Source organism: Pristis pectinata, chromosome 7, assembly GCF_009764475.1.
Source record: "Pristis pectinata isolate sPriPec2 chromosome 7, sPriPec2.1.pri, whole genome shotgun sequence".
NCBI lineage: Eukaryota > Metazoa > Chordata > Chondrichthyes > Rhinopristiformes > Pristidae > Pristis > Pristis pectinata.
In genome coordinates this window covers 79,851,659-79,876,103 of record NC_067411.1, presented here as the reverse complement: position 1 = coordinate 79,876,103, position 24,445 = coordinate 79,851,659, and the positions used below count along the sequence as shown (strand labels likewise).

Genomic DNA, 24,445 nt, shown 5'->3' with positions numbered 1-24,445 from the left:
GACTAGATGGTAGGAAACCCGTTCCAATAGTGCTGTTGTGATATTGAATACATTTACCGGAGCTTTTAGCAATATCCTGGTGGTCTCAATTGACCAGAAACTCAACTATATCAACTGCACAAATACGGTGTTTATAAGTGTAGGCCAGACACTGGGTATCTTTTGACACATGACATATTTCCTGGCACACCAGGGGCTTTCTGCCATCTACAAGGAACAAGTACAAGTTAAGATTGTGATGGAATATTCTCCACTTGCCTGGATGAGTGCATCTACAACCATGCACAAGAAGCTTGACACCCTCCAAAAACCATCCTGCTTGTTTGGTCCCACATCTGTATCCCTAAACATTCATTCCCTCCATCAATAACACCCAGTAGCTGCCATGTGTACCATATACAATTACTCACTCAGGCTACTTCAATAGCACCTCCTAAACCCCCACCTCTACCACCAAGACAAGGCTAGGATATGCAATAATTGATGGAGTCCCAGGAAGTTGTGAGAAATAGAGGGAGCTTGGTATAAAAGTCCAAGGATCCTTAAAGGTGGCAGCATGGGTAAATAAGGTGGTAAAGGCATATGGGATACTATAATCTTATAACAATTATGGTACGATTTTATGAAACATTGGTTAGGCCACAGCTGGAGGACTATGTGCAATTCAGGTCACCAAACAGAAAGTGGCTGCACTGGAAAGAATGCAGAATGCAGTCCTGATAAAAGGTCTCAGCACAAAATGTTGACTGTTCATTTCCCTCCACAGTTGCTGCCTGACCTGCTGAGTTTCTCCTGCATTTTGTGTGTGTTGCTCCAGATTTCCACCATCTGCAGTCTCACTTGTGTATGCAGAAGAGATTTGCTAGGATGTTGCCTGCAATGGAGTATTTCAGTTCTGAAGAGAGAGTGGATTGGGTTGGTTTTCCCCAGAGTAGAGGAGGCTGAGAGGGGACCTGAGTAAGGTTTACAAGATTTCCCCAGAGTAGAGGTGTCTGAAATCAAAGGGAATAGGTTTAAGACAAGGGGGTAGAGGGGTTAAGAGGGGATCTGAGGAAGAATTTTTTCATGCAGACAGTGGGTTGGAATCTGGACAGCACTAAATGAGTGGATGTTAGAGGAAGAGACTCTCACAACATTTGAAAAGTATCTAGATAGACACTTGAATCACCAGAAGAATATGGACCAAATGGTGGAAAAGTAGGGATAGTACAGATGAGTACTCAATGGTCAGCTTGGATACGGTGGGCCAAGGGTCCTCTTTCTGTGCTGTATGACTTGATGACACCTTATGACAGATCAGTGGATCTTGGTAGTTGAGCTAATAAACTTATTCAAAAACAATCATGGTGTGAAATTTGATCTTAAGTGACAATCAATGATTTGACCTGACACCTGTACTAAAACAGATTACAGGCTGTTTCATGCATATCTCAGGTTGGATAACACAATGATAATTATCATCTTCATATTTGTGTGCATTGGCATTATCCAGAAAAATGTATCTTAACTGGTCTTAATAGGTGTCAGGTCAAATTATTGATTACCACATAAGATAAAATCTTACAGTGTCCACTGATTTTAACCAGGAATAGTTTTTCTCATGCATAAATATAACTTTATGGAAACTGTAGAAAAAAAGAAAGTAATTCACACCTGAACAAACAATTTCCAAAGCACAAGAATGGAGAAGTTCTGCTAAATTCAAGCTCTGGCTATTTGTTACGTGTGATATCAGTATAATGGTGTATCAAGAAAATAATGCTGGAAGCTTCACATGTACAAATGTGGAAGTATAATATGGGACTTACACTTAGTACAACACAATCCCGTTCCATCAAATCAGCAAGTTTGTTTAAGAGCCTTCCTCTTGCAGAAGCATCCATCCTGCGCCATGCTGATCCAATCTGAAAGGCTTCTCTGGCTGCTTTTACTGCCTTATCAACGTCCACCTTAGGGGAAGCAATTCATAACCTAAGCTGTTACTCTGAGATTTTATGACAGTTAAACAGTATAGGAAAAGCACTGTTTATACATTTTAATAATTTATAATACAGTTTTTAAAATGAAGACACTTCATAATAAAAAAGCATTTTTTAGAAGCAACAAAAACTGCAGATGCTGGTAATCTGAAATAAAAACAGAATTTGTTGGAAATATTCAGCAGGTCTGGAAGCATCCGTGGATAGAGGAACAAGGTCCATGACCTTTCATTAGAGCAGTGTTTTGAAACATTGACTCTGTTTCTCTCTCCACAGATGCTGCCTGACCTGAGTATTAACAGTCAGCACTTCACGACATAATGGCTATATACATACGCTCTTCATCAAACATATTCAGCTTTCCATTGTCTAAATACAGCATTGCACTTTAAGGTGCAAACATTTTGACAAATCAAAAGACACATTCAACAAATAGGGATCTGATAAATGGAAATAATTAAAGCTGATATTGTTAAAAGGAAATAAGGCCAGAACTTTAGTATTCATTTTTTTAGGTGATTAGTGATCACCTATTCCGTTGATACAGCAGGCCAGAAGAGCAGATTCAGTGTGATACTGCAGAATGCCGCTGATAACATCAGTAAAATTATAAACAAAACCAGTGTGCCGTGCAGTGATTCCTCAATCTATGAATGTTTGATTGATGAATTTTCGTTATAACACTATTGGCTCTTTGGGGTATGTGTCTTCAATTTATGATGGGGTTTCTTACTACAGTGAATAGCATGCCACACTCCACCACTAGACACACAATGTACCAATGTACCCATGTTACATTTTATCCAGTCTTTTCAATTAACGAAATTTCACTTAATGAAACATATCTTAAATTAAGCAACAGCTGTATCTAAGCCTAAAGTAAGTATGGAAGATTTGCGTATGAAAATGAAAGGTCAAATGCATATCTTAGGCTGAGTCCATTGTTGATTTGCTTTGAGGGAGCTGGTTGGGATAACTGAAAGGTGTGTGTGTGTGTGTGTGTGTGGGGGGGGGGGGGGTGGTGGTGGAGGGTGGTGGGGGAGGGGGGAGTTAATGGGTGGTACAAAAAGGGATTACTTATTTAAGCAGCAACCAGAAGACTAAGTTTTTAAATAAGCTGCTGTGATCATAGTTTGCTGATAAACTCTCTGTAACTATCCACAGCTCGAAGGCTGCAGGGAAGTGAGCTCTAAGGCCACTTTCAGCATTGTACTTTGGAACCACACATACTTAATTTGACAAGAGTCTGAATTTCTACACCATAGTTATGTACTCACAAGAAGTCCACTCCAATTTGGAAGTTATTTGGCTGTAGTTTTAGAACACAAAATAATTGCTTACTTATATATCAGGAGGACTGACCTTCCTGAAAATCATGCTTATTTTACTGTTCAGTCAGATTCTGGCTGATCTGTATCATAAGTCAGTTTAGATCTTGAACTGTCAAATAAAAAATAACCAGTTCACTTATGCTTTTTAAAGAAGCACATCAATCATCCTTACATGGTTTCTGACTCCAGTTTCACATCAACATAGTTAATACTTAACTGATCTATGAAATGTCTTGAATTCAACAAATACCAATGTAGTCAAATTCTTGGCCTTCTTAGAGAAAGTAGGATGGACAACAAATGCCAGCCTTGCTAGTATCACTCATATCTTATTAACTTGGAAAAACATAACTGAAGCAATTATCTTACAGGGTTTACCTCCAGGCAGTAATACTAAAATAATCTACTTAGATCTCAAGATAAGATTCGAAAATTTCAAAGATAAATGGGGTTGAAATTCCTCACTACTACTATCTAAGATCCAAGAGCTGAAACAATTTTCTTTCAGAAGCGAAGTGATCAGCTATACATTCCAACATTTCCTATTTATAACATTCTGCAGTATATGACGAGGAACATGGAAAGAATGTGGGAAATAAAACTTCTTCTTTAGGAAAACTAGGAAAATGCAACATCTGCAGCAACAGTTTGTTTCCCCATCAATTAGTTAAAAGAAAAAGCACCTGGCATTATCCATTCTGTCATTTTTGCGTGGAGAATAAATCCATGTGAAACCGAGCTTTAAGTGATCAGTCAAAAAATGGACCAAGGTAATTGGATTTCATCTCTAATTCCTGCATCGTCAAATATCAGAGAAACTCAGTGTGGAGGTAATTTAATTTTAAATCAATCTGCACCTTTTTATTCAGCATAAACAGAATTCTCCCTTTTAAGTAGGATAATTTAATTTGTAGCCCCAACTTACACATATCATTATGTTTGAAAATTTCTTCTCACAATTTTGTCTTTAGAATTCAGAACAAAAGTTCAGTAATATAACAAAAGCAAGGACCAAAAAATATGATTCCTTCATGCAATACTTTGTGTCTTTAAGGAATGAAGTTGAGTTTTCTTTAAAAAGAAGTGTTTTTAGCTTATTTTAATGATATTTGCACTGCTCTTTGAATCTCTGCAAGGCATTTACAATTTTGCCTAACAGCTACTACTCCTCGGCTTCTGGTAATGAAGGAGAGGAAGTGCTTTAGGCCACTTGGATGATCACACAATGATATTCTTTTATTCCTTATCTTAAAGGGAAATCTGAAATGGTTGAAGTCAGGGACTGATTATGTAAAGAATAATCTAATTCAAACTACATCCCATTATTGCATGGCAGTGTTTTGGAAAATGAATGTGAAGGGCTTGCAGAAGCCAGTTAAACAGTAGGGGTAATGGTATGGGAAGCTAAAAGAATCAGCACTTTGCAGTAGCAGACAATGTGTAGAGAATCTACAACTGCAAATACATTAAATTGGAAAAGCACTAAGATTCACAAAGCACATAAGAATTTACAGTAAATAAGTCACCCAAGCCTGTATCTAAGCCTTCCTGATGACAATTGAGAATATATTTAACTTTGAAAGAACTATCATTGAGGATTGACAGGCAGAAACAATAGCTGGACAGTCAGGATTGCAGAGCCTAAGATCGCACTGAAGTGCCAACAGCTTCCTCCAATCCCAATCTCTCATTTCCAAAGGGAGGTCCAGCCAACACCTGCGACTGGCCCTTCCATGGTGGTCTCAGATAGGGAATTCCAAGATTTGACCCAGCGATTATGACATGGCCAGCTATCAAGAACAGACATTTCGGACTTACGGAGAAATCGGCTTATGGACAGTTCTCAGGAACAGAACCCCTAAGACCATAAAATACAGGAGCAGACTCAGGCCTTTCAGCCCATCGAGTCTGCTCTGTCATTTAATCATGGCTGATTTTTTTTTCTCAATCCCATTCTCCCACCTTCTCCCCATAACCCTTAACCCCCTTACTGATGAAGAACCTATCAATCCCTGCCTTAAATACACCCAATGACTTGGCCTCCACAACCCTCTGTGGCAATTGTATGTATTGACTACTGCTTAAGAGTATTCAAAGACTTTGTTTCCAATGCTCTGTAAGAAAGAGTTCTAAAGACTCATGATCCTCTGAAAAAAAACATCTCATCTCTTTCTTAAATAGGTGAATGTTTATTTTAAAACAGTGACCCGAGTTCTAGAGTCTGCCACAAGAGGAAACATCCTCCCCACATCTACCCTGTCAAGATCCCTCAGGATTTTGCATATTTTAACCATATCTTCTCACTCTTCATAACTTCAGTAGATAAAGCCTAGTCTGTCCAATCTTTTCTCACAAGATAATCTGCCCATTCCAGGTATTAGTTTACTCTAAACTGTAACTAACACATTAATGTCCTTCCAGTACTGTACACAGTATTCCAGATGTAATGAAGCATTACCTTTGTATTCAATTCCCGTACAATCAACAATAATATTCTGTTAGCTTGCTGAATTACGTGCTATATCTACATATTGACATTCTGTGAGTCATATGAAGGACATTCAGATCTCTCTGCATCTCAGAACTCTGCATTTAGAAGAATGCTTTTTCATTACTTCTTTTCCTCATCAAATTGGGCATTTTCACCTTTTATAGATTATAGTCCATTTGCCAGACCTTAGCTCATTAACTAATCCCCCTGTAGCCTCCTTATGTCCCTTTCACTATTTATATCCCAACCTCTGTTTGTGTCATCAACAAATGTAGCAACCATACCCTTGGAGCCTTCATCTCAATCAATCACCCCAGCTCCAACCCTGTGGCACACCACTTCTCACACTGTGCCAAATAGAAAAAGACCCATATGTTTAATCTGTATTTCCTGCTAGCCAAAAAAATGTTCCATACATGAGCTTTTATTTTCTGCAATACTCTTTGGTGCTTTATCAAATGGCTTCTGAAAATCCAGGTATACTACATCCACCAGTATCCCTTTACATACAGCACATATTACTTTTTCAAAGAACCCCAATACATTGCTCAAACGTGATTTCTCTTTCACAAAACCATGTCCACTTTGTCCAATTAGCTTGATTTTTTCTAAGTGAACTGCTACAACATCTTCTATAATAGTTTGTAATATTTTCCCTAACATAGACGTTAAGCTGACTGAGTTGGGTTTGAACTGACGTTACCAGACATCACCCATTCTTAGTCAGTGAAGTAGGGAAGAACACTAATGAAGTAACTAAAGATCCTGACATGGTGGAGTTGTAACTTACTGGCCTGAGTCTACAGTGAATCACCTTGAATAGTGGCTACAATCTTTATAGAGTCATAGAGTCATACAGCATGGAAACAGACCATTTGGCCCACCGTCTCCAAGGTGACCAGAGTGCATGCGTCCATATTAATCCCATCTTCCAGCACTTGGCCTATGGCCTTCTATGCCAAGGCAATTCAAGTGCTCACCTAGACACTCCTTAAATGCTGTCAGTGACCCTGCTTCTACCACTCTCTTTGCCAGTGTATTCCAGGTACGCACCATTCTCTGGGTGAAAAAGATCCCCTCTAAATCTTTTACCCTTTACCTGAAATCTTATCTACCTCTGATATGGGGAAAAGTTTCCTGCAGTCTACCCTATCATGATGTTATATATCTCAGTCATGTATCTTCTTCCACTCCAGGGAGAACAGATCTAGCTTCTCCAGTCTCTCCTCATAACTGAAATGCTTCCTCCCAGGAAAAAGCCTGGTGAATCTCCTCTGCACTCTCTCTAGTGCCATCACATCTTTCCTATCGTGTGGTAACCAGACCTGCATGCAGTACTCCAGCTGAGGTTTGACCACTGTTTTATAAAGTTGTAAAACCTCCCTGCCCTGTATTCGATGCTCTGACTAATGAAGGCCAGTATCTCACATGCTTTCTTAACCACATTATCTACTTGCACTGCAACCTTTAAGGATCTTTGTGCCAACCAGAGGAGAATTTTACCATTTGTCCTAGCGACCTCATTATTCCTCTTTTGCACTATTTATTTATTTTTGTAACTTACAGTAATTTTATGTCTTTATGTCTTGCGCTGTACTGCTGCCGCAAAACAACACATTTCACCACATATGTCAGTGATAATAAACCTGATTCTGATTCTGATTCTGATGAAGTTCCTTGGTGCATACTTGGTCAAAAGCAATCCTGATATCAAGATCAGTTACTCTCACCTATTCTCTGGTATTCGGATTTCGTGTCCTGTGTCCGATAAAGCTGTTATGAGGGTTGGGATATATAAATTCTGTAGAAACTGAGCATTGTTAAACAAATTATTGGTTTTTAGGTATTACTTAATGACACCAATTATGATTCCCTCTTTCACTTTACCGAAGACTGTGTGAAAGCTGAAGATGTAAACTGAGCAGATTAGATTTGTTCTTTCTTTGGATACACATGGGTAGTCTTCCACACTGTGACTAGATGATAATTAAATTTCTACCTGGAAGTAACTTGGCTTGGAAACAAGGAAATGCATTATGAAATGCAGTTACGATAAACAAAGTTTTTACATCCTTCACAAAAATTTCCCCTTGCTTTGCCTAATGCTAATGTCATTTATCCCCCTCTTTTGCCTAATGCTAATTGAATGATTCCTTTTTTATATGTCTCAATGGTAGCTCACTATTATATTAATGATGAATCTACCAGCAAATAATATTTAATAGGAATGAAGTCTCTACAATAGTCAATCAAGACTGATGGCCACTACAATGGCCATCTTCATTAAGACGTATTCAATACATGTACGCATGCAAAATTTGTGCCATAGTAATCTTAATGAATAAGGCTAATTTAAGGTTGATTGAGGTTTAATAAATATAGTACAGAATATTTTTTTTACTGAAGAATTCAAGATGCCTATCAACAAAAATAAAATGGAAGGCAAGGACATGGTAATGCTGCTACTATTCCACTTTTTAGCACATAGGCAAAGAACATTATGCTGCAGTTTGGTATCAGTTTCTCATTGCAGCAACTTGTCTCCTACCAAGGAGGAAAGAAAGCTTACTTTCCATTGTACTTTTCATGTCACTATTTACATTTGATTGAGAAGTTTAGAAGGGTAGTGACTGCTGTGATGTGGGAAATTCAGCAGCCATTTTGTACACAATAATCACTCACAAACAGCAGTGTAATAATATATAGATAGTTGGTTTTAGTGATGTTGATTGGAGAACAAATATTTGCTGACATAATAGCAATAACACCTCTGTAGTATGAAGTAGAGCCATAGAATTTTTCACCAATGTCTCAGGGCTGACAGGGCTTTAGGTTAATATCTCATCCAAAAGACATCAAAGTCAGCACTATAGCAGTCCCTCAGTATTGAACTGGAATGTCAGCCAAGATTTTTATATTGGTATTGGTACTGGTATTGGTATTGGTTTATTATTGTCACTTGTACCGAGGTACAGTGAAAAACTTGTCTTGCATACCGATCGTACGGGTCAATTCATTACATAGTGCAGTTACATTGGGTTAGTACATCCAATCTTTTGGGTTGTATTTCAACCGGAGCCTTCTGATTTATGGACAAGAGTGTGACTAAATGAACCATAGTGACAGGATTATTAAATATTTGCGATCAGTCATCTGAGTGCACTAAAATTAGAAGTGCAAATTCTTTTTCTAGGTATTGAATTTACATTAAGTACATTATAACTGTAGTCTATGGTAAATTTGCATTTTAAAAGTATTCGGGCACTTTACTAGATCTCATGGTACTTTGTAAATCACCTTATAATTTTGTAATTGAAGCACAAAACTCCTATTAATTGTCATATCTATAAAATTAGCCAGCAGGCAACTAGACCACACAGCGGCAGCAGTTTATTTTATCTAATCTGGTGTGACCTTCATTGATCCCCACACTTTGAGGTATAATTGTAATCCAGCAAGTATGCACCCCAATCTTCAGATAGCAATCTGGTGACTCTAGTGATTAACCAAAAGCAATAGATGACCTTGCAATATAATACACATCTAAGCATTTACCTGAAATGTTGCCAACCTTTGTAAAGAAGATTGCAGTAATAACTGCATAAATATGATTCAAATATAAAGAAAATATGGTTTTCAAAGTGATTAAATAACCAAGATTCATAGAAGATAGAATCTTGAGGTCTTAAAGTATCTTAAAAATTAATTGAATCTATATCTACAGTTATTTATAAAACATACTTCTTCATTTTCTTGACTGCTAAGCTTAATGGTTTGGATGTTGTGAATTAATGGCAGCAAAACTACTGAAATTCACTGTCATTGCCTTCTGAAACTCTTGCAACTTTGGGATTTCTGTGCACACATGTGCAAATGAAAAAAAATCCAGAAGTGTTATTGGTGATTCGCTGCTTGCCAACACTCTGTGCTCCAAACCCGGAACATCATGGAGTGCAATGAGGAATAAGAACTTGGGCTAATCCCCCATACTTAGGTTAATGGGGTGCTCATCTCTTGCATACTGGGCTTTAAGGTCACCACTCTTTCCTGTGCAATGCCCTGCTAAAGGCTGGGGAAAGACTCCTCTGTCCTCCTTTATTGTATATGAGCTTTCTGGCAGGCCTGACAATTCATCAATCATTTCATAACACATATTCATCTGCCTTTTTCTACAGGTTGTCACTTGAAGTCCTTGTCTGAATCCCTTGAGTAGTAAACTGACATTGTTTAGTAAACTGACATCTGAGTTATCTTTTCATTTGCCCTATCTGCAGGATATTCATGCCCAGAGACTTACTACTTAAAGATCCCACCTCTGAGCAAGCTCCTAAATTAAATGTATTCAAGCTAGTGGTGGGTTTAAAATGAGTGACTGTGAGTCTTCACCTACATTCCTCACACTTTTCTACCAGCTCCTGACCAGCTTACAATTTTTAGCGATCTAAGAGTTGGGACATCATCCAGGAATTGGAGGGAAAAGTAGGCTGAGCATGATTATGCTATTTGTAGCTTGTAAATCAAAAGAGACACTTGAAAGAGCAGGGAAGGTGATGTGGGAATGAAATTAAGAATGAATATCCCTCTGTCATGGCTCCTCCAATAAAGACCTGCACCATTTTTTCCCTTGAGTGGGTAAAGGTGATGCAGCTCTCTGTCTACTGCCTATGAGCTGGTCTTGCCTCTGGTTCTTTGTCTCTTTCTCCTGCGAAGGAAGTTGTTGTTTTGTGCAATCTCTTCAGGTGATAGTGTTGTCTGGGTTGAAGAGTTGGCAGTGTGCTCAAGCTGTGGAATGTGGCTCTGAGACTTGTTAAGTATGTGACAGTGAGACAGAGAAATTGAGTGTTAGGTGAGGGAATTGAACTTTGTCTGTGGTTGGTGGTCCAGTTGGAGCATATGTCATCTGATGATACATTCAGCAACCTTAGGGCTTAACTCCTGGCACTGACCATCTCAGCTCTTTCCTTCCACTGTCGTCTAAGTGTGTTTTTAGAGGACCTCCTGGCCCTCGACTCTATGAAAGAATACAACTCTTTTCCCTTCCATCTCCTGCACCAATACATCCAGCACAGTGTTGGAAAGCCACAGAGACTATTTTTCTCCAAAGCTAATGTCTCCCAGGTCAAAATGAGCTTCAAAAACCTGTGCCAGCGTGGTTCTGCAAGCACAATGCAAATTTCCCAATCTAAATCAACATGCAATTGTAGCAGCAAGAATAGGCCACTTGGTCCTTCAGGCCTGCTCTGCCATTCAATAAGGTCACAGTTGGACTGACTGTAAGTTCAACTTCACACTCTAATCTGTCCCCGGTCACTTTCACCCCCTTGCTTATCAAGGACCTGTCTCTGCCTTACAAATATTCACTCCCACTTTCCTTGAGGAAGAGACCCCCCAAAGATGCAAAATCTTCTGAGAGAGAAAGAAAATCACTTCTTCTCCATCTTATATGAGTGATCCCTTATCTTTAATCGTAGTTCCAGATTCTCCCACAAGAGAAAGTATCCTTTTCACATTAACTCCTTCAGGACACTTTAAGACCTTATTTATATGTTTCAATAGAATTTCCTCTCGTTCTTCTAACTCCACTGGATACAAACCTAGTCTATCCCAGCCTTTCTCATTCGATACACCACTCATTCCAGATATCTGGTGAGTGAAACTTCCTTGAACTGCTTCGATTGCATTTACATTCTTCCTTAAAGAGAACACAGAACGTAGACCATGATAGCACAGGAACAGGCCCTTCGGCTTATGATGTCCATGATAACCATATTGCCAATTTAATCTAATCCCATCTGCCTGCACATGGTCTATATCCCTCTATATGCCTGTTCGTGTGCCTGTCTAAATGCCTTTTAAATGCTGCTATCGTATCTGCTTCTACCACCTCCACTGACAGTATGTTCCAGGCACCTACCACTCTCTGTGTAAAAACTTGCCTTGCAAATCACCTTTAAACTTTTCCCTCTGTTCTCAAATCTATGCCCTCTAGAATTTCACATTTCCACTTTAGGAAAGAGACTCAGACCATCTACCCTATCTACGTCTCTCATAATTGTATGTACTTCCATCTCGTCGCCTCTGACACTCCAGAAAAAACAATCCAAGTTTCTCCAACCTCTCCTTATACCTAATACTCTATAATCCAGACAACACTTGGTGAACCTCTTTTGCACCCTCTCCAAAGCCTCCACATCCTTCCTGCAATGTGGTGAACAGAACTATACACAATACTCCAAATGTGGTCGAACCAAGGTTTTATATCACTGTAACATGACTTGCCAACTTTTATACTCAATGCCCCAACCGATAAAGGCAAATATAGCATGCCATATTTACCACCCTATCTACTTGTTTTGGCACTTTCAGGGAGCTATGGACTTGCGCCTCAAGATCCCTCTGTACATCAATGCTCCTAAGGGTCCTGCTATTTACTGTATACTTTCCTCTTACATTTGACCTCACAAAGTGGAGCACCTCACGCTTGTCTGGATTAGCCTCCATCTGACATTTCTCCACCCAGATTTCCAACTGGTCTACATCCTGCTGTATCCTCTAACAACCTTCCAACTGGCAACTCTACCAATTTTTGTGTCATCTGCAAACTTGTGACTCAGCCCACCTACACTTCCATCCAAATCATTTTTATATGTACACATCTCTCTCTCAAATAACAGTGGTCCCTGCATTGATCCCTATGCGACACCACTTGTCACAGACCTCCAGTCAGAATAACACCCCTCCATCACTACCCTCTGTCTTCTAAGCTAATTTTGAATCCAATCCACCAAGTCTCCGTGAATCCCATGTGTATTAATCTTCTGGATCAGTTGAGTGCTTTAGTGAAGTCCACAGCCCTACCCTACCCTAAGGAGACCTATATGGTACTAGTACTCCAGGTGTGGTCTCATCATTGCCCCACATAACTGAATCATTACCTCTCTGCTTTTGCATTAATACATAATAAACTTTTTTTCCCCTCCCCACAACCTGTGCACCATGGCTGCAGTATATACCATTTCCAAAATGCACTGCATTAACTTGTGGAGGCTTATCTGACAGCACCTCCCAAACCTGTGACCTCCGCAGCCAAGAAGGACAAGGGGCAGCGGGTGGTCTTGCAGCAGTTAGTGCTGCGGCCTCACAACTCTGAGGGTCCACCTTGACCTCAGATAAAACCAGTGTGGGGTTTGCACATTCTCCCCGAGACTGTGCAGGTTTCCCCGGTTGCTCCACTTCGCTGCCGCATCCCGAAGATCTACTGGCAGGTTAATAGGCTTCTGTAAATCACCCTTTACTGTAGGTAATTTGCCAAAGAATCAAAGGGAGGTTTGTGGGCATATGAGAAAGAACAAGTTGTGCGGCTGCAGGGAATGTAGGAAAGTGATGAATGGGATTTGCCAGAATTGTTTCAAAAATGGCCTCGTTCAGTTGTTGTTAAAATACGTGGGGAAATAGCCACAGATGGAACAACTAAACCTTCAGCGAAATAATGAAGTACACCCACTTTATCGCCTTCTTCCACGTCGCAGATCTTCTCTCCTGTGGCCGGGTTCCAAGTCGCGAACTTGTTGCCACTGCTGGAGTTATGCCATTCATTATTTATGAAGATCTGCAATAAAAGAAACGCGTATAAATGGGCAACGGCTCGAACCAGCACGGTACAGCTCGCTGCCACCTCCTTTACTTGCCATCAGTATGAGTGCAACAAAGTCTCCCTGGTGGTTAGGGGTAAAATAGGGAGCAATCCATTCGCAGACCTGACATTTAAGGTGACACTGAACTTTACATAACATGTGGATCAAGGTTCCAGATTGCCATGTACTTTGCTCAGATACTTCCAAATAATTCTGTTTTGAAGATCATGGCATGGTGAGGGACGTTTTGATTTCGTTATCAGCAAATCCGCTTGACAGCAACGGTGAGGCAGGATTGTTCCCCAGGCCGGCTGACTGCCCGAACAGATTGCTTCAACTTCCCCAGTTCTGCGGGAAGCCAAAACGTTCACCTTTTTTTAATCCAATCAGAAAATATGATTTCAATATTAATCACTAAGTCTTCTTCTTTCGATCACGGCAATGCAAAGCAAACAACACCTACAAGCCCGATATTATTTTGAGGCTCTTATTCCACGTTAGAGCAGGTTTAAAGTACATGATGTTGGATTTCACTTGAGGTCACAGATGGGAATGGAGGGCGTGTGGGGGGTTGGGGGGGGGGGGGGTGGTGGTTAACTCGGCGCTCATGGGCTGCTGCCGCCGTGGATTAAATGACCGCACTCACCTTTGTGTGTCTGATTTCCAGTTCAGCTAGTGGCACGGGCACATTGAGGGGACCTGGCGCTGGAGTTTCGTGGTCAGCAGCTGGAGAACTCATGTTGTGCTGGTTTGCTTGCGTTCCTGGAGTAGGCACAGTTCAAGTTCAGGCACAACAAAGCTTTCCAAATAATATTTCCTACTCCCCCCACCACCCCCCAAAAAGTTTGTAGTACTTTCCTGCTCTTGCTGTCAGTCACAAGGTGTTGAAGCAGAGTTATTAAACTCTGTGAACATTCGTTGAACGGATTGGCTGAAAGTTCGATACAATACATAGCACGTCCAAAGGGCAAATCCCCACCCCTCGGCGGCAGCATATAGAACAACCCAAGTCACGGCTGGTTGAAAACCATTCGTGATCTTTCCAATCAGCATTAGGAACGTGAGGTTAATACCTGTGATGGCAATATATTTTGTTACAAAAACCTACGATCCAAGTATTCCTGCGAGATCAATGCTAAAAGCAATTTTACCAGTGGGGTTAAAACAAAATCTGTGTTTATCTTCTTCAATGTAGCGAAATATATTATACCTTTCATCCTTTGCAATCGGCAAATTGATAGACACAAATTTAAACCAGGAGTCAAAGGGGAATGGCATGCTCCAGATATTCCTGTGAGAACCATTCCTGTTCTTACTTCACAGGCTACCGAGAGCATCGTTTCTTGATTTACTTACAACTTCACGAAAACTGGACGATGTTTATTGGCTATTAGATCTCATGATACGATGAATAGACTTTAGTGCACCTGTCTCGCTCCTCACAATTCTCAAATGGGCACCCAGACCACAGGTAACTTGCCACATATGCAGGCGCATTTACTTGATTATCATCTGTGAATATTTCTGTCTGAACCGAATTGACGTAATTTATGAACCTTCCCATTTTTAAGTCTTCCACGTGGCCACCGATTCCACTGACCTTATATTTGCAATAAAACTTGATAGATAGAAAAAAATGCAAATACTGCAAATATGAAATAAAAACAGAAAATACTGGAAACACTCAACAGGTCTGGCAGTACTTGTGGAAAGAGAAGCAGTTAACATTTCACGTCGGTGACCCTTCATCAGGTCCTGTAGTTATCGAGCACCCTTCACGACAATAGGATATCTATAAAGATCTGCGTCCAATAACATATCTTAGAAAATTAGTCACTCTTGTAATATCCCAGCAGCTGTGCTTCTTGGGGTCAGTGCCAACATTATTGTATTTTTTTAAAAAAACATACTAATATATTGGTCATAAGTGTGCATGGTAAAGCAACCAAATTTGCCATAGCACCAAGCTTATGGATATGGCAAACAGCGAGGAGGATAATAATAGACTGCAAGAACATATAAGCTGACAAAATGATCATAGAACTGCAGATAACATTTAATACAGAGAAAGTGTGAAGTGATATACACACAATGAAAACCTGTGACCTAAAGAACAAGTGGGAAGTGGAAATAGCACAGGAGGTTCAGTAACTTGTTGGCAGTCATGATATAAGTGAATCTTTGGTACTGTGAAGGCCATCAATGATCCAAACAACCAAGGGCCCAACCTGCTGGGAACCAAAATTGGGAGTGAACTTATCATGTACCGAGAGGCAGTTAACACTCACTGGAATAAACATAAAACATAGAACATTACAGCACAGTACAGGCCCTTCAGCCCACAATGTTGTGCCAACATTTTATTCTGCTCTAAGATCTATCTAACCCTTTCCTCCAATATAGCCCCCCATTTCTCTATCATTCATGTGTCTATCTAAGAGTCTCTTAAATGGCCTGAATGTATCTGCCCCCACAACTTCTGCTGGCAGTGCGTTCCACTCATGTTAGCCATTTTCGCCCTGGGAAAAAGTCTCTGACTGTCCACTTGATCTATGCCTATCATATCTATGTCTATCATCTTGTACACCTCTATCAAGTCACCCCTCATCCTCCTTCTCTTCAAAGAGAAAAGCCCTAGCTCACTCAACCTATCCTCAGAAGACATGCTCTCCAATCCAGGCAGCATCCTGGTAAATCTCCTCTGCACCTTCTCTAAAGCTTTCACATCCTTCCTATAATGAGGCGACCAGAACCGAACACATTTTGAAGATCTCCTCAATCATGACTCCATCCCACAGCAACCCACTCAGGAGATCCTTGGCAGCAGTCCTGGTCAATAAGGTCCAAAAGGCCATATCCCAACTAAAAAAGGCCTCAGAAATGAATGATATTACTTTTGGTGATGAGAAATTTCAGGCACAAATCCACAACCTCATTGTTCATATCTGGGAAGAAGAGAATATGCCAGAGGACTTCAGAGATATTGTAATCCTGACTATCTTCAAGAAAGGAGTCAAATCTGACAGCAGTAGCCACACAGGGATCTCCTTGCAGTTTGTCATAAGGAAGTCCTTGTCGGGATTCTCCTCAATCACCTCTTCCCAGTGGACGAAGAGGTGCTCTGCAAATTGCAGTGTGGATTTCATCCATCTAGAATCAGGGGACATGATCTTCACTGTGCAACAAGACCAAGGAAAGTGGAGGGAGCAGCACCAGTCACTATAGTTACCCCTTATCGACCTCAATAAAGCCTTTGATTCAATCATTTGGGAGGAACTGCGGAACACTCTCCTCAAATCCAGCTACCAGCAGGAATTTGTCTCTATTTTATGTTTGCTTTACAATGGCATATAAGCCGTTATTTCAAACAATGGTTCACTTCGAGTCAATTTCAGTGCAGACCAGTGTCAAGCAAGGCTGTGTCATTGCCCCAGCACTTTTCTCAATCTTTATCATCACAATGTCACACTTCACCTCCAACGAACTCCTTGCTGTAGTGGATCTAGACCACAGGACCGATGGAAAATTATTCAACCTACCTTGGCTCCATACCAGAACCTCAGTAGTCGAGCTGCAGTACACAGATAATGCTTGCATATGCACACATTCAAAGGATTTTCATCCTTTTGAACATTGAAGTACATTCAAAATCCAGAGAACAAAGATATTCCACTAACCGGCTCCCACTATACAACACCACTCTCCGACAATAATGCTCTACAATGAAATTATGGAAAACATTGACTACTTCCCATATCACAAGACCAACCTCTCAACAAGGCAGACACTGATGTTGAAATTGACCTTTACCCTCAGAACATCACCATAGCCTTTGGCCATATTAAGAAAAAGGTGTTTGAAGATCATAACCCTGTTTATGGTACAATGCATATGATCTAGGGGGCAGCCCTCCTACACTTTTCTGAGGTTTGGACGGTATACAGTTGGCATCTCAAAGCTGGAGAAATGCCGGCAACACTTTCTCCATGAATTGCTCCAAGCCACTGGAGGGATAAGTGAACCAATGTCCTCTCCCAGGCCAACATATCCAGCACTGCGACTCTAATTACATTCAGTCAACTTTCCATTCTGAGCTCTGTCCATGGGAAGAGATCACCAGGCAGTCAGAGGCAAATATTCAAGGGCATGCTCAATGCTTTCTTGGAAACAGTGCAATATCCCCATTGACTCCTGGGAATCTTTGGCCCATGATGGTGGAGAAGGCACATTCAGGATGGCACTGAGAACCTTGGGGATATGCACGGGCAGCACACAGAAGCCCTGTGTAAATGATGGAAGGAGTGAACCACCTCACAAACTACTCACCTATCTATTCCATCAGGAACCTTCTGCCTCATATTTGGTAGTCTGCAGGCCCCACATTACCTGCATCAGTCACCTCAGAAACTATTGAACTAGAATGAAACCAAGTCATGCTTGATCCCGAGGAACTGTCTATGAAGAAGAAAATCTAAGCCACAGATGACAAAGGCAGGGTGTATACAATCAATTAATGAATATATTTGCAATTTTTCCTGCCAGGACAAACATAGGGTTGAAGCTCAGGCAGTACTCTCTTCCTGGATCTGAAGATGGCAGGTTCAAATCCTGTTTCAGAGACTTGAATACAAAAATCTAGATTGTTTAAGGCAATAGCAAGAAACTGATACACTATTGGATGTGCTGTCTTACTGATGAGGTGTTAACCTGCCCTTACAGATGGATGTGAAATACCCAATGGAACTATTTCAAGGAAGAGCAAGGTAGTTATTCATGGTGACTTGGATGACTTATATCCTTCGAGCAACTTCACTTATTCAGAGTTATTGCTTGTTTTCACAATGCTCTTTGAGGACCTTAGCTGTTTGTAAAATGTCTACTGCATTTCCTATATTACCATTATGACTGCACTGTGAAAACATCTCATAGTTTCTAAAGTGCTATAGGATGCCATTTGTGTTATATGAAAGCAAATCTTACTTTTCAGTATAGATGTGGATTCAGTACTCACAGCTGTAGAAAGAAATTGTGGGACATTCCCAAAGGAGGTAGATTAACATTAATTTGATTTCATGAAATGTACTTCTTTTGGTGTCCATACAGAATGCATAAAAAGTATGGCCTTTGAACCTTCTAGACCTCTTGAATCCATGTGGTTCTAATTCAAATGTCTGCATTGTTTGGAAATTCCTTTCATTCAGCAACAGCATATAACTAAACATTTTGATAAATTTAATTACTTTATCATTTTCCACAGGTTAAACAGAAAATAAAAAACATTACAATGCTGAGCTCTATCCACTTTTCTGTGTGACCTTCACTATCAATCCACTTGCAACTTTGTAATGAGGCCACAAGATCTTTTCAAATAATGGGATGTTGTATATTCCATTGTAGCTCGGGTCATAAAATCAAATACTATATTAGGAGAAAATGTATGCCTGTGCCATGCAATGTGGCTAATGTACATCAGATTCCATTTTGTTCGAATTCTTAGGATTTTCATGTATTTCACAAGCACTCTAGTGCATTGATTAAATGACTTGTTGTTATGTTTTGATTATGCCTAGTTAAGCCATGACTTTCCTCAGTACTTTTTTTTATTTATAACGCACAGTAACAGGCCCTTCCGGCCCAATGAGCCCGCACCGCCCAATTAAACCCATGTTAACCCACTAACCCATATGACTTTGGAATGTGAGAGGAAACCGGAGCACCTGGAGGAAACCCATGCAGTCAGGGGGAGAACGTACAAGCTCCTTACAGACGGTGGCAGGAATTGAACTCTGATCACTGGCGCTGTAATAGCATTATGCTAACCGCTACGCTACCATGCCGCCCTCCCACAACTTCCCCGCCACCAAACGTGAAGCTATGGGGCCTGTGCAGCTCCCATAGCAGGTCTTGGGGAGGAGGTACCAGCAGCACATTTTTGCTCTTGAACATTTCAAAGGCTGGTCAAGCATTGACCTGGGCAATGAAGCTCAAGGTGCTTTATGGCAAACTGCACCTGCTTCAGTATAGCGCATCTTAGTGAGTGCATTAGAAGTCCCAGGTAATATTGTAGTCATTGCCTCATTGCTGCTTGTGGCAGCTTGTTGGGTACAAATTAGCTGCTATATTTCCAATACTGTAACAATGATTATATTTCAAAAGTTCCCCAGTGACTTTAAAGTAGTTTGAACATCCTGTGGTTATGAAAATCACTTTATAAGTAAATGAGTGTTGGGGCCCGTGACACTGGGAAGAGAGGGGGTAAAAGGCTGGGTAAAAGGCTACCATGCTGCCTGTTATTACAGTAAGAGTTAAGAGTATTAATTCTTGGTTTCTCCACAATTTATCAAGGATTCATGGACCACCACTTTAAGCATTTTAAGTTTTAAAGGGGTGTGGCACTAATATAAAAATCGTGTACATTAATATTATTTTAATTAATTTCATTAGTGGAGTTATCTCACAGATTCCAAAATCCTTCTGATACTTAAAGTTATAGGATGTGCGCCTTTATATTTAGTCTTAATGAAACTATGTGAGTTAATAGCAATGCTCATGAAATGGCAATTTTACTCCTTATCTGAGAACCTGATATTAAGAACTAATGAAAAATTTCCAAGGGATTCAAAACTAAACAATAGGGTTACAAACTTTGACAATAACAGGATTACCTCTGGATGAAGGCAGCTGTTCCCCACTGCCCCCAGCACCACCACCACCACCTTAAATTCATTTACTCCAAATAAACTACTTCCACTTTGCTCTCTCTTAATTGATTTTAGGGATTTTGGTTCCAATCTGCCCCAAATTCCATTCCTGGTGATTACACTCTGCATTAACTAATTCTTAATCTTACCTTTACTATCACAATAACAAGGACATAAGAACAAGTGGCACATGAAGGCCTTGTGGCCTCTTGAACCCTTTTAGTTTTATTGCTAATCCATTATCTCATCTCCAAATTCCAACTATATCCTTATTTTTTTATTTTCCCTAGTGTTTAAAAATACACAGATCTCATGTTTGATTAAATGACAAAACATCCATTCGTGTGGAATGCAGAGTTCTAAAGATGCATAAATCTCTCTAAGTTCATTCTCATCTCTGCCCTTAGTGAATAATTTCCAAAAAAATACTCTTGTCCTGAGATCACAGACCCTAGTTTTGGGTTGTTCAGTCAGTTTTGTTCACATGTTAATCAAGTAAACGTTTTATTCCACTCATTACTTCCTGGATTTAAAGACAAATGCAATATTATTTGTCAAAGGTTTTTTGATTAAATAAAACAATACTTGGGCTTTCCTGTTTGTAGCCCTGCAATTTGAGCAGCTCATTCAGAAAGAATAATGGCAACAGTTGATTCATATTATTGGAGCCTAATCAAAAAAACATCTGAAGTCTGAAACCAAATCTCCAATAACGTGAGGAAAAAAATGTAAAATGGGTGTATTTTGGGGGAAAAACAGAGTTTGCATTGAGATGTACATTAATGCTTCTGGTATCTCTCCCTCCCCTGTTGGTGGAGGACCTCTCTCTTCCTCACTGTCTTCAGCACAGCAACCAAGAAAGTATTTGGAATACTCTCTCTTGCAGGTCTGCTATCTTCTGCTGAAGTATTCTCTCAGCCATGAGGTGCTGGCCTCGATCTGATTATCAAAGACTCACTGCAGAAATTGCCAGCAACTTCAGGCACCAAGCATTGTCAGCAATAAGGCCAGCAAATTATGATAAGTGTTCATTGGTCACTCCAAGCGTTGGAATAAGATTGTAGTACAAATCTCCCAGACAATCAATTGGGTGCAGGTGGATTGTGCATTGTGAGCCCTGTTCCCATTTTCCAGCACCTTCCCATCTGTTTTCCCATTTTCAGTGTTTGTTATCACCAGCTGCTTTTTCTGAGTAAACAAGGTGCTGATGTTTTTGTGCAAACTGCTCTGTGCAAGTCGATTGACTGTGGTTGTGGCTGTAGTTTGTTCTTCAATGCCAGCTTCATGAATTACTTACATGCTACCTTCATCTGATAGTGAAAAAACAAATAAAAACTTTGGCATTCATTGTGCAATGCAAGTGTTGTCATAACAATATTACCAATACAGTAGAATTGTCAACATACTTTCCATTGTCCTCTCATTAGACATTACAGGACAAATACATACCACTTTGTTGCTGACCATTCATTGTTGACTAATGTCTACAATAACTTTTACAATAGACAGTGCTTCTGCAAATACATCAGTCCATTTCATTGTTCTTCCAGTGATGACACTGTATCACCCTGATTTTGCATCTCCTACCTCTTCTGCTGGTACTGCAGAGAAATCCTATGTTCTTAGCAACTGATTCTCAAAATGTCACAAATTTATTATTTATCTATAAATCTGAGTATTAATTTAAATACAGAAAATGCAACTAAAATTCCATTACTTTTCTAGAAAGGAGGGATAGCAAACATAAAGAAGAATGGGCCAGTCACCTGACAATACAATACAATAGAAATTGATAACAAAGCAGTTAGATCATAATATGACTAGGCAGAGTCAATGTGGTTTTATGAAGGGGAGAGTGCCTTAGAGATGAAATCAAAAGGCCAGCAAGCAAAAGCAGTAAAATATAGTACTGCATCTTTACATGCTTCATCAAAGTGCTTCCTTTCACAGGTAGTAAAAAAAAATCTGAATTTGATAAGGTATACAAAAGACAGCATAAAATGTTTTTGTTGGGTTGGGATTATATATTAGATAGTAGGACACAAGAGTAATACATGGGTCTTTTGAGCTTGATAGACTGTTACTGGTGGTTGCAATAGAAACCAATGCTTTGTTCTCAGCTTTTTACACTTTGTAATAAGGACTTGAATATACAGATGGAACGTAATGTATTCAAGTTTGCTGATGATGGTGGGAAGGTGAAGTATTATGATAACAGAGATTATGGACAGGTTCCTGGACCAAGCAAGAAGGTGATAAATGGAGTATAGTGTGAGAAAATGCAATGTTATTCAATTTGGCAAAAAATAGCAAAACAGAATAATGATTAAATGATGAAAATTTTGTTATACAGAGGCCTTGATAATTCATGAACGACAGGAAATTAATGTACGCAGCAAACAATTAGAAATGTAAATGAGGTGTATTGGAGACACAAGAGACTGCAGATGCTGGAATCTGAGGCAACAAACAATCTGCTGGAGGAACTCAGCAGGTTGAGCAGCATCTGTAAGAGGAAAGGAATTGTTGGTATTTTGGGTCAAAATCCTGCATCAGGACCATGAGATGTATTAACCTTTATTGAAAAGGGATGGTGTACAAGAGTACTTTGATGCAGCCAACAAAACTTGGTGAGACTGTACCTGGAGCATTGCATGCACTGTGGGGCTCTGTGTCTAAGGATTTTATCTTGGAAGAGACACCGTGTGGATTTACTGGACTAAATCCTGGGATGCCAAGTGTGGGAACATTAGAAGAATGAGTGGGGAACTGATTGAAATTTACAAGATTCTTGAGAGGGATTGATGAAGTGGTTACTGTGAGATTATTTCCTAAAACTAGAGATTTCAGATTACGAAGTCAACCATTTGGATGGTGAGTAAATTCTTTACTCAGTCCTCACAAAACTTCAGAAACTTCTCTCTCAGAAAATAGTGGATTCTCAGTAGTGGATCATATTTAGGGCCAAGATCAGTAGATGTTTGGACACTACGGGAAGCAAGAGGTATAAACATCAGTTGGGGACATAGACTTGAGACAGAAGATCACCCACGATCCTATTAACCAACAGTTGAATTCAAGGGGAGATATGACCTACTGTTTCTGTTTCTTAGGTCCTTAAGTAAAACAGGAGCTGAATAACGAATTGTGTTCATCTGGTCATGTCTCAATACTGCGAATCATTCATCAATAGTCAACTCATGGAGTCCAAGATACACATTGAGTGTTATTTCCCTGTGTCAACAACAAGCAGTTTTGATTATTTGTCCAGAGCTTAGGGATAAACAAATAGGTACACAGAATGCCCCAGAATGCAATATGAATTTATGTGATGACCTTTGTTTTAAAATTTAACACATGCAGAAAAAGATTTCTGAATTATCATTAAAACACCATTAAATTATTAAATATATTGGCAATTGCTTCCATGCTGATATGATTACATTTTCCTAATTATTATCTACAACATCCTTTTGAAAACTGGTAGTGTTCGGCAGTTATTGATCATCAGATTTTCTGACTGTAGTACTACAATAGCATAAAGAGTTTTTGAGTTATTCCTTGGTATTTTTAAGCTTCACATAATGATTAGTTTAAGAAAATATTTAAAAAGAGATATTAGTTAGTGACTCAAAAGAAAATATTAGAAAAATGGTGAAAGATTTTATTAACCTAGTATACTTCAAATGAAATCTTCAGAGAGCCAATGCTTGTTATAGAAATGTTGACATTTATAAATGTAGGAGGTAGCTGAGACAAGTAACGTGAAAACTGCATGACCATAGATTGAACTGTAAGCTCTGGTTTAGATCACCAATATCAGTGAAATTGACAAAAAAAACTAAGCTGCTGGAGGAACTCAGTGGGTCAGGCAGCATCTGCAGAAGGAAATGGACATTCGATGTTTCAGGTCAGTTGAGGGGTCTCAATCTGACACGTTAACTGTTCATTTCCCTCAACAGATGCTGCCTGACCCACTGCATTCCTCCAGCAGCTCGATATTTGCACCAGATTCCTGCATCTGCAGTCTCTTGAAATTGAAGACATTTTAAGAAGCTTAGGAATCAATATTTACTATTGTTAATTTATGCTAATATAAGTAAAATTCTATTATTTGTATTCATTAAACTGCACATCAAATATTCAATGTTGACTGTCCAAATCCAATCATAACAACCTTTATTACAATGTGTATTGCATTGCCCATGGGCTGTAGACTTTGGCGATAAGGTTCCTTTGTGCGGACAGAGTGCTGGTGACAGATTTAAATAAATTGAATAACTTAAATTAGTATTTTAAGGCAGACTTG

The 24,445-nt window shown here is 39.7% G+C and overlaps 1 protein-coding gene across 1 annotated transcript in view; it reads right to left on the bottom strand.

Annotated features, from left to right (window-relative positions):
- Positions 1 to 14,373, bottom strand: part of LOC127572758 (aldehyde dehydrogenase 1A1-like) — a 48,444-nt gene extending 34,071 nt beyond the window's left edge. The window contains exons 1-3 of the mRNA XM_052020361.1: positions 14,082 to 14,373; positions 13,306 to 13,410; positions 1,809 to 1,949 (exon numbers count right to left, since the gene is read on the bottom strand). Coding sequence (XP_051876321.1) covers positions 1,809 to 1,949; positions 13,306 to 13,410; positions 14,082 to 14,174 — 339 coding nt within the window. The 5' untranslated portion in view covers positions 14,175 to 14,373. The remainder of the gene's footprint in view (positions 1 to 1,808; positions 1,950 to 13,305; positions 13,411 to 14,081) is intronic.
- Positions 14,374 to 24,445: the final 10,072 nt, after the last annotated feature.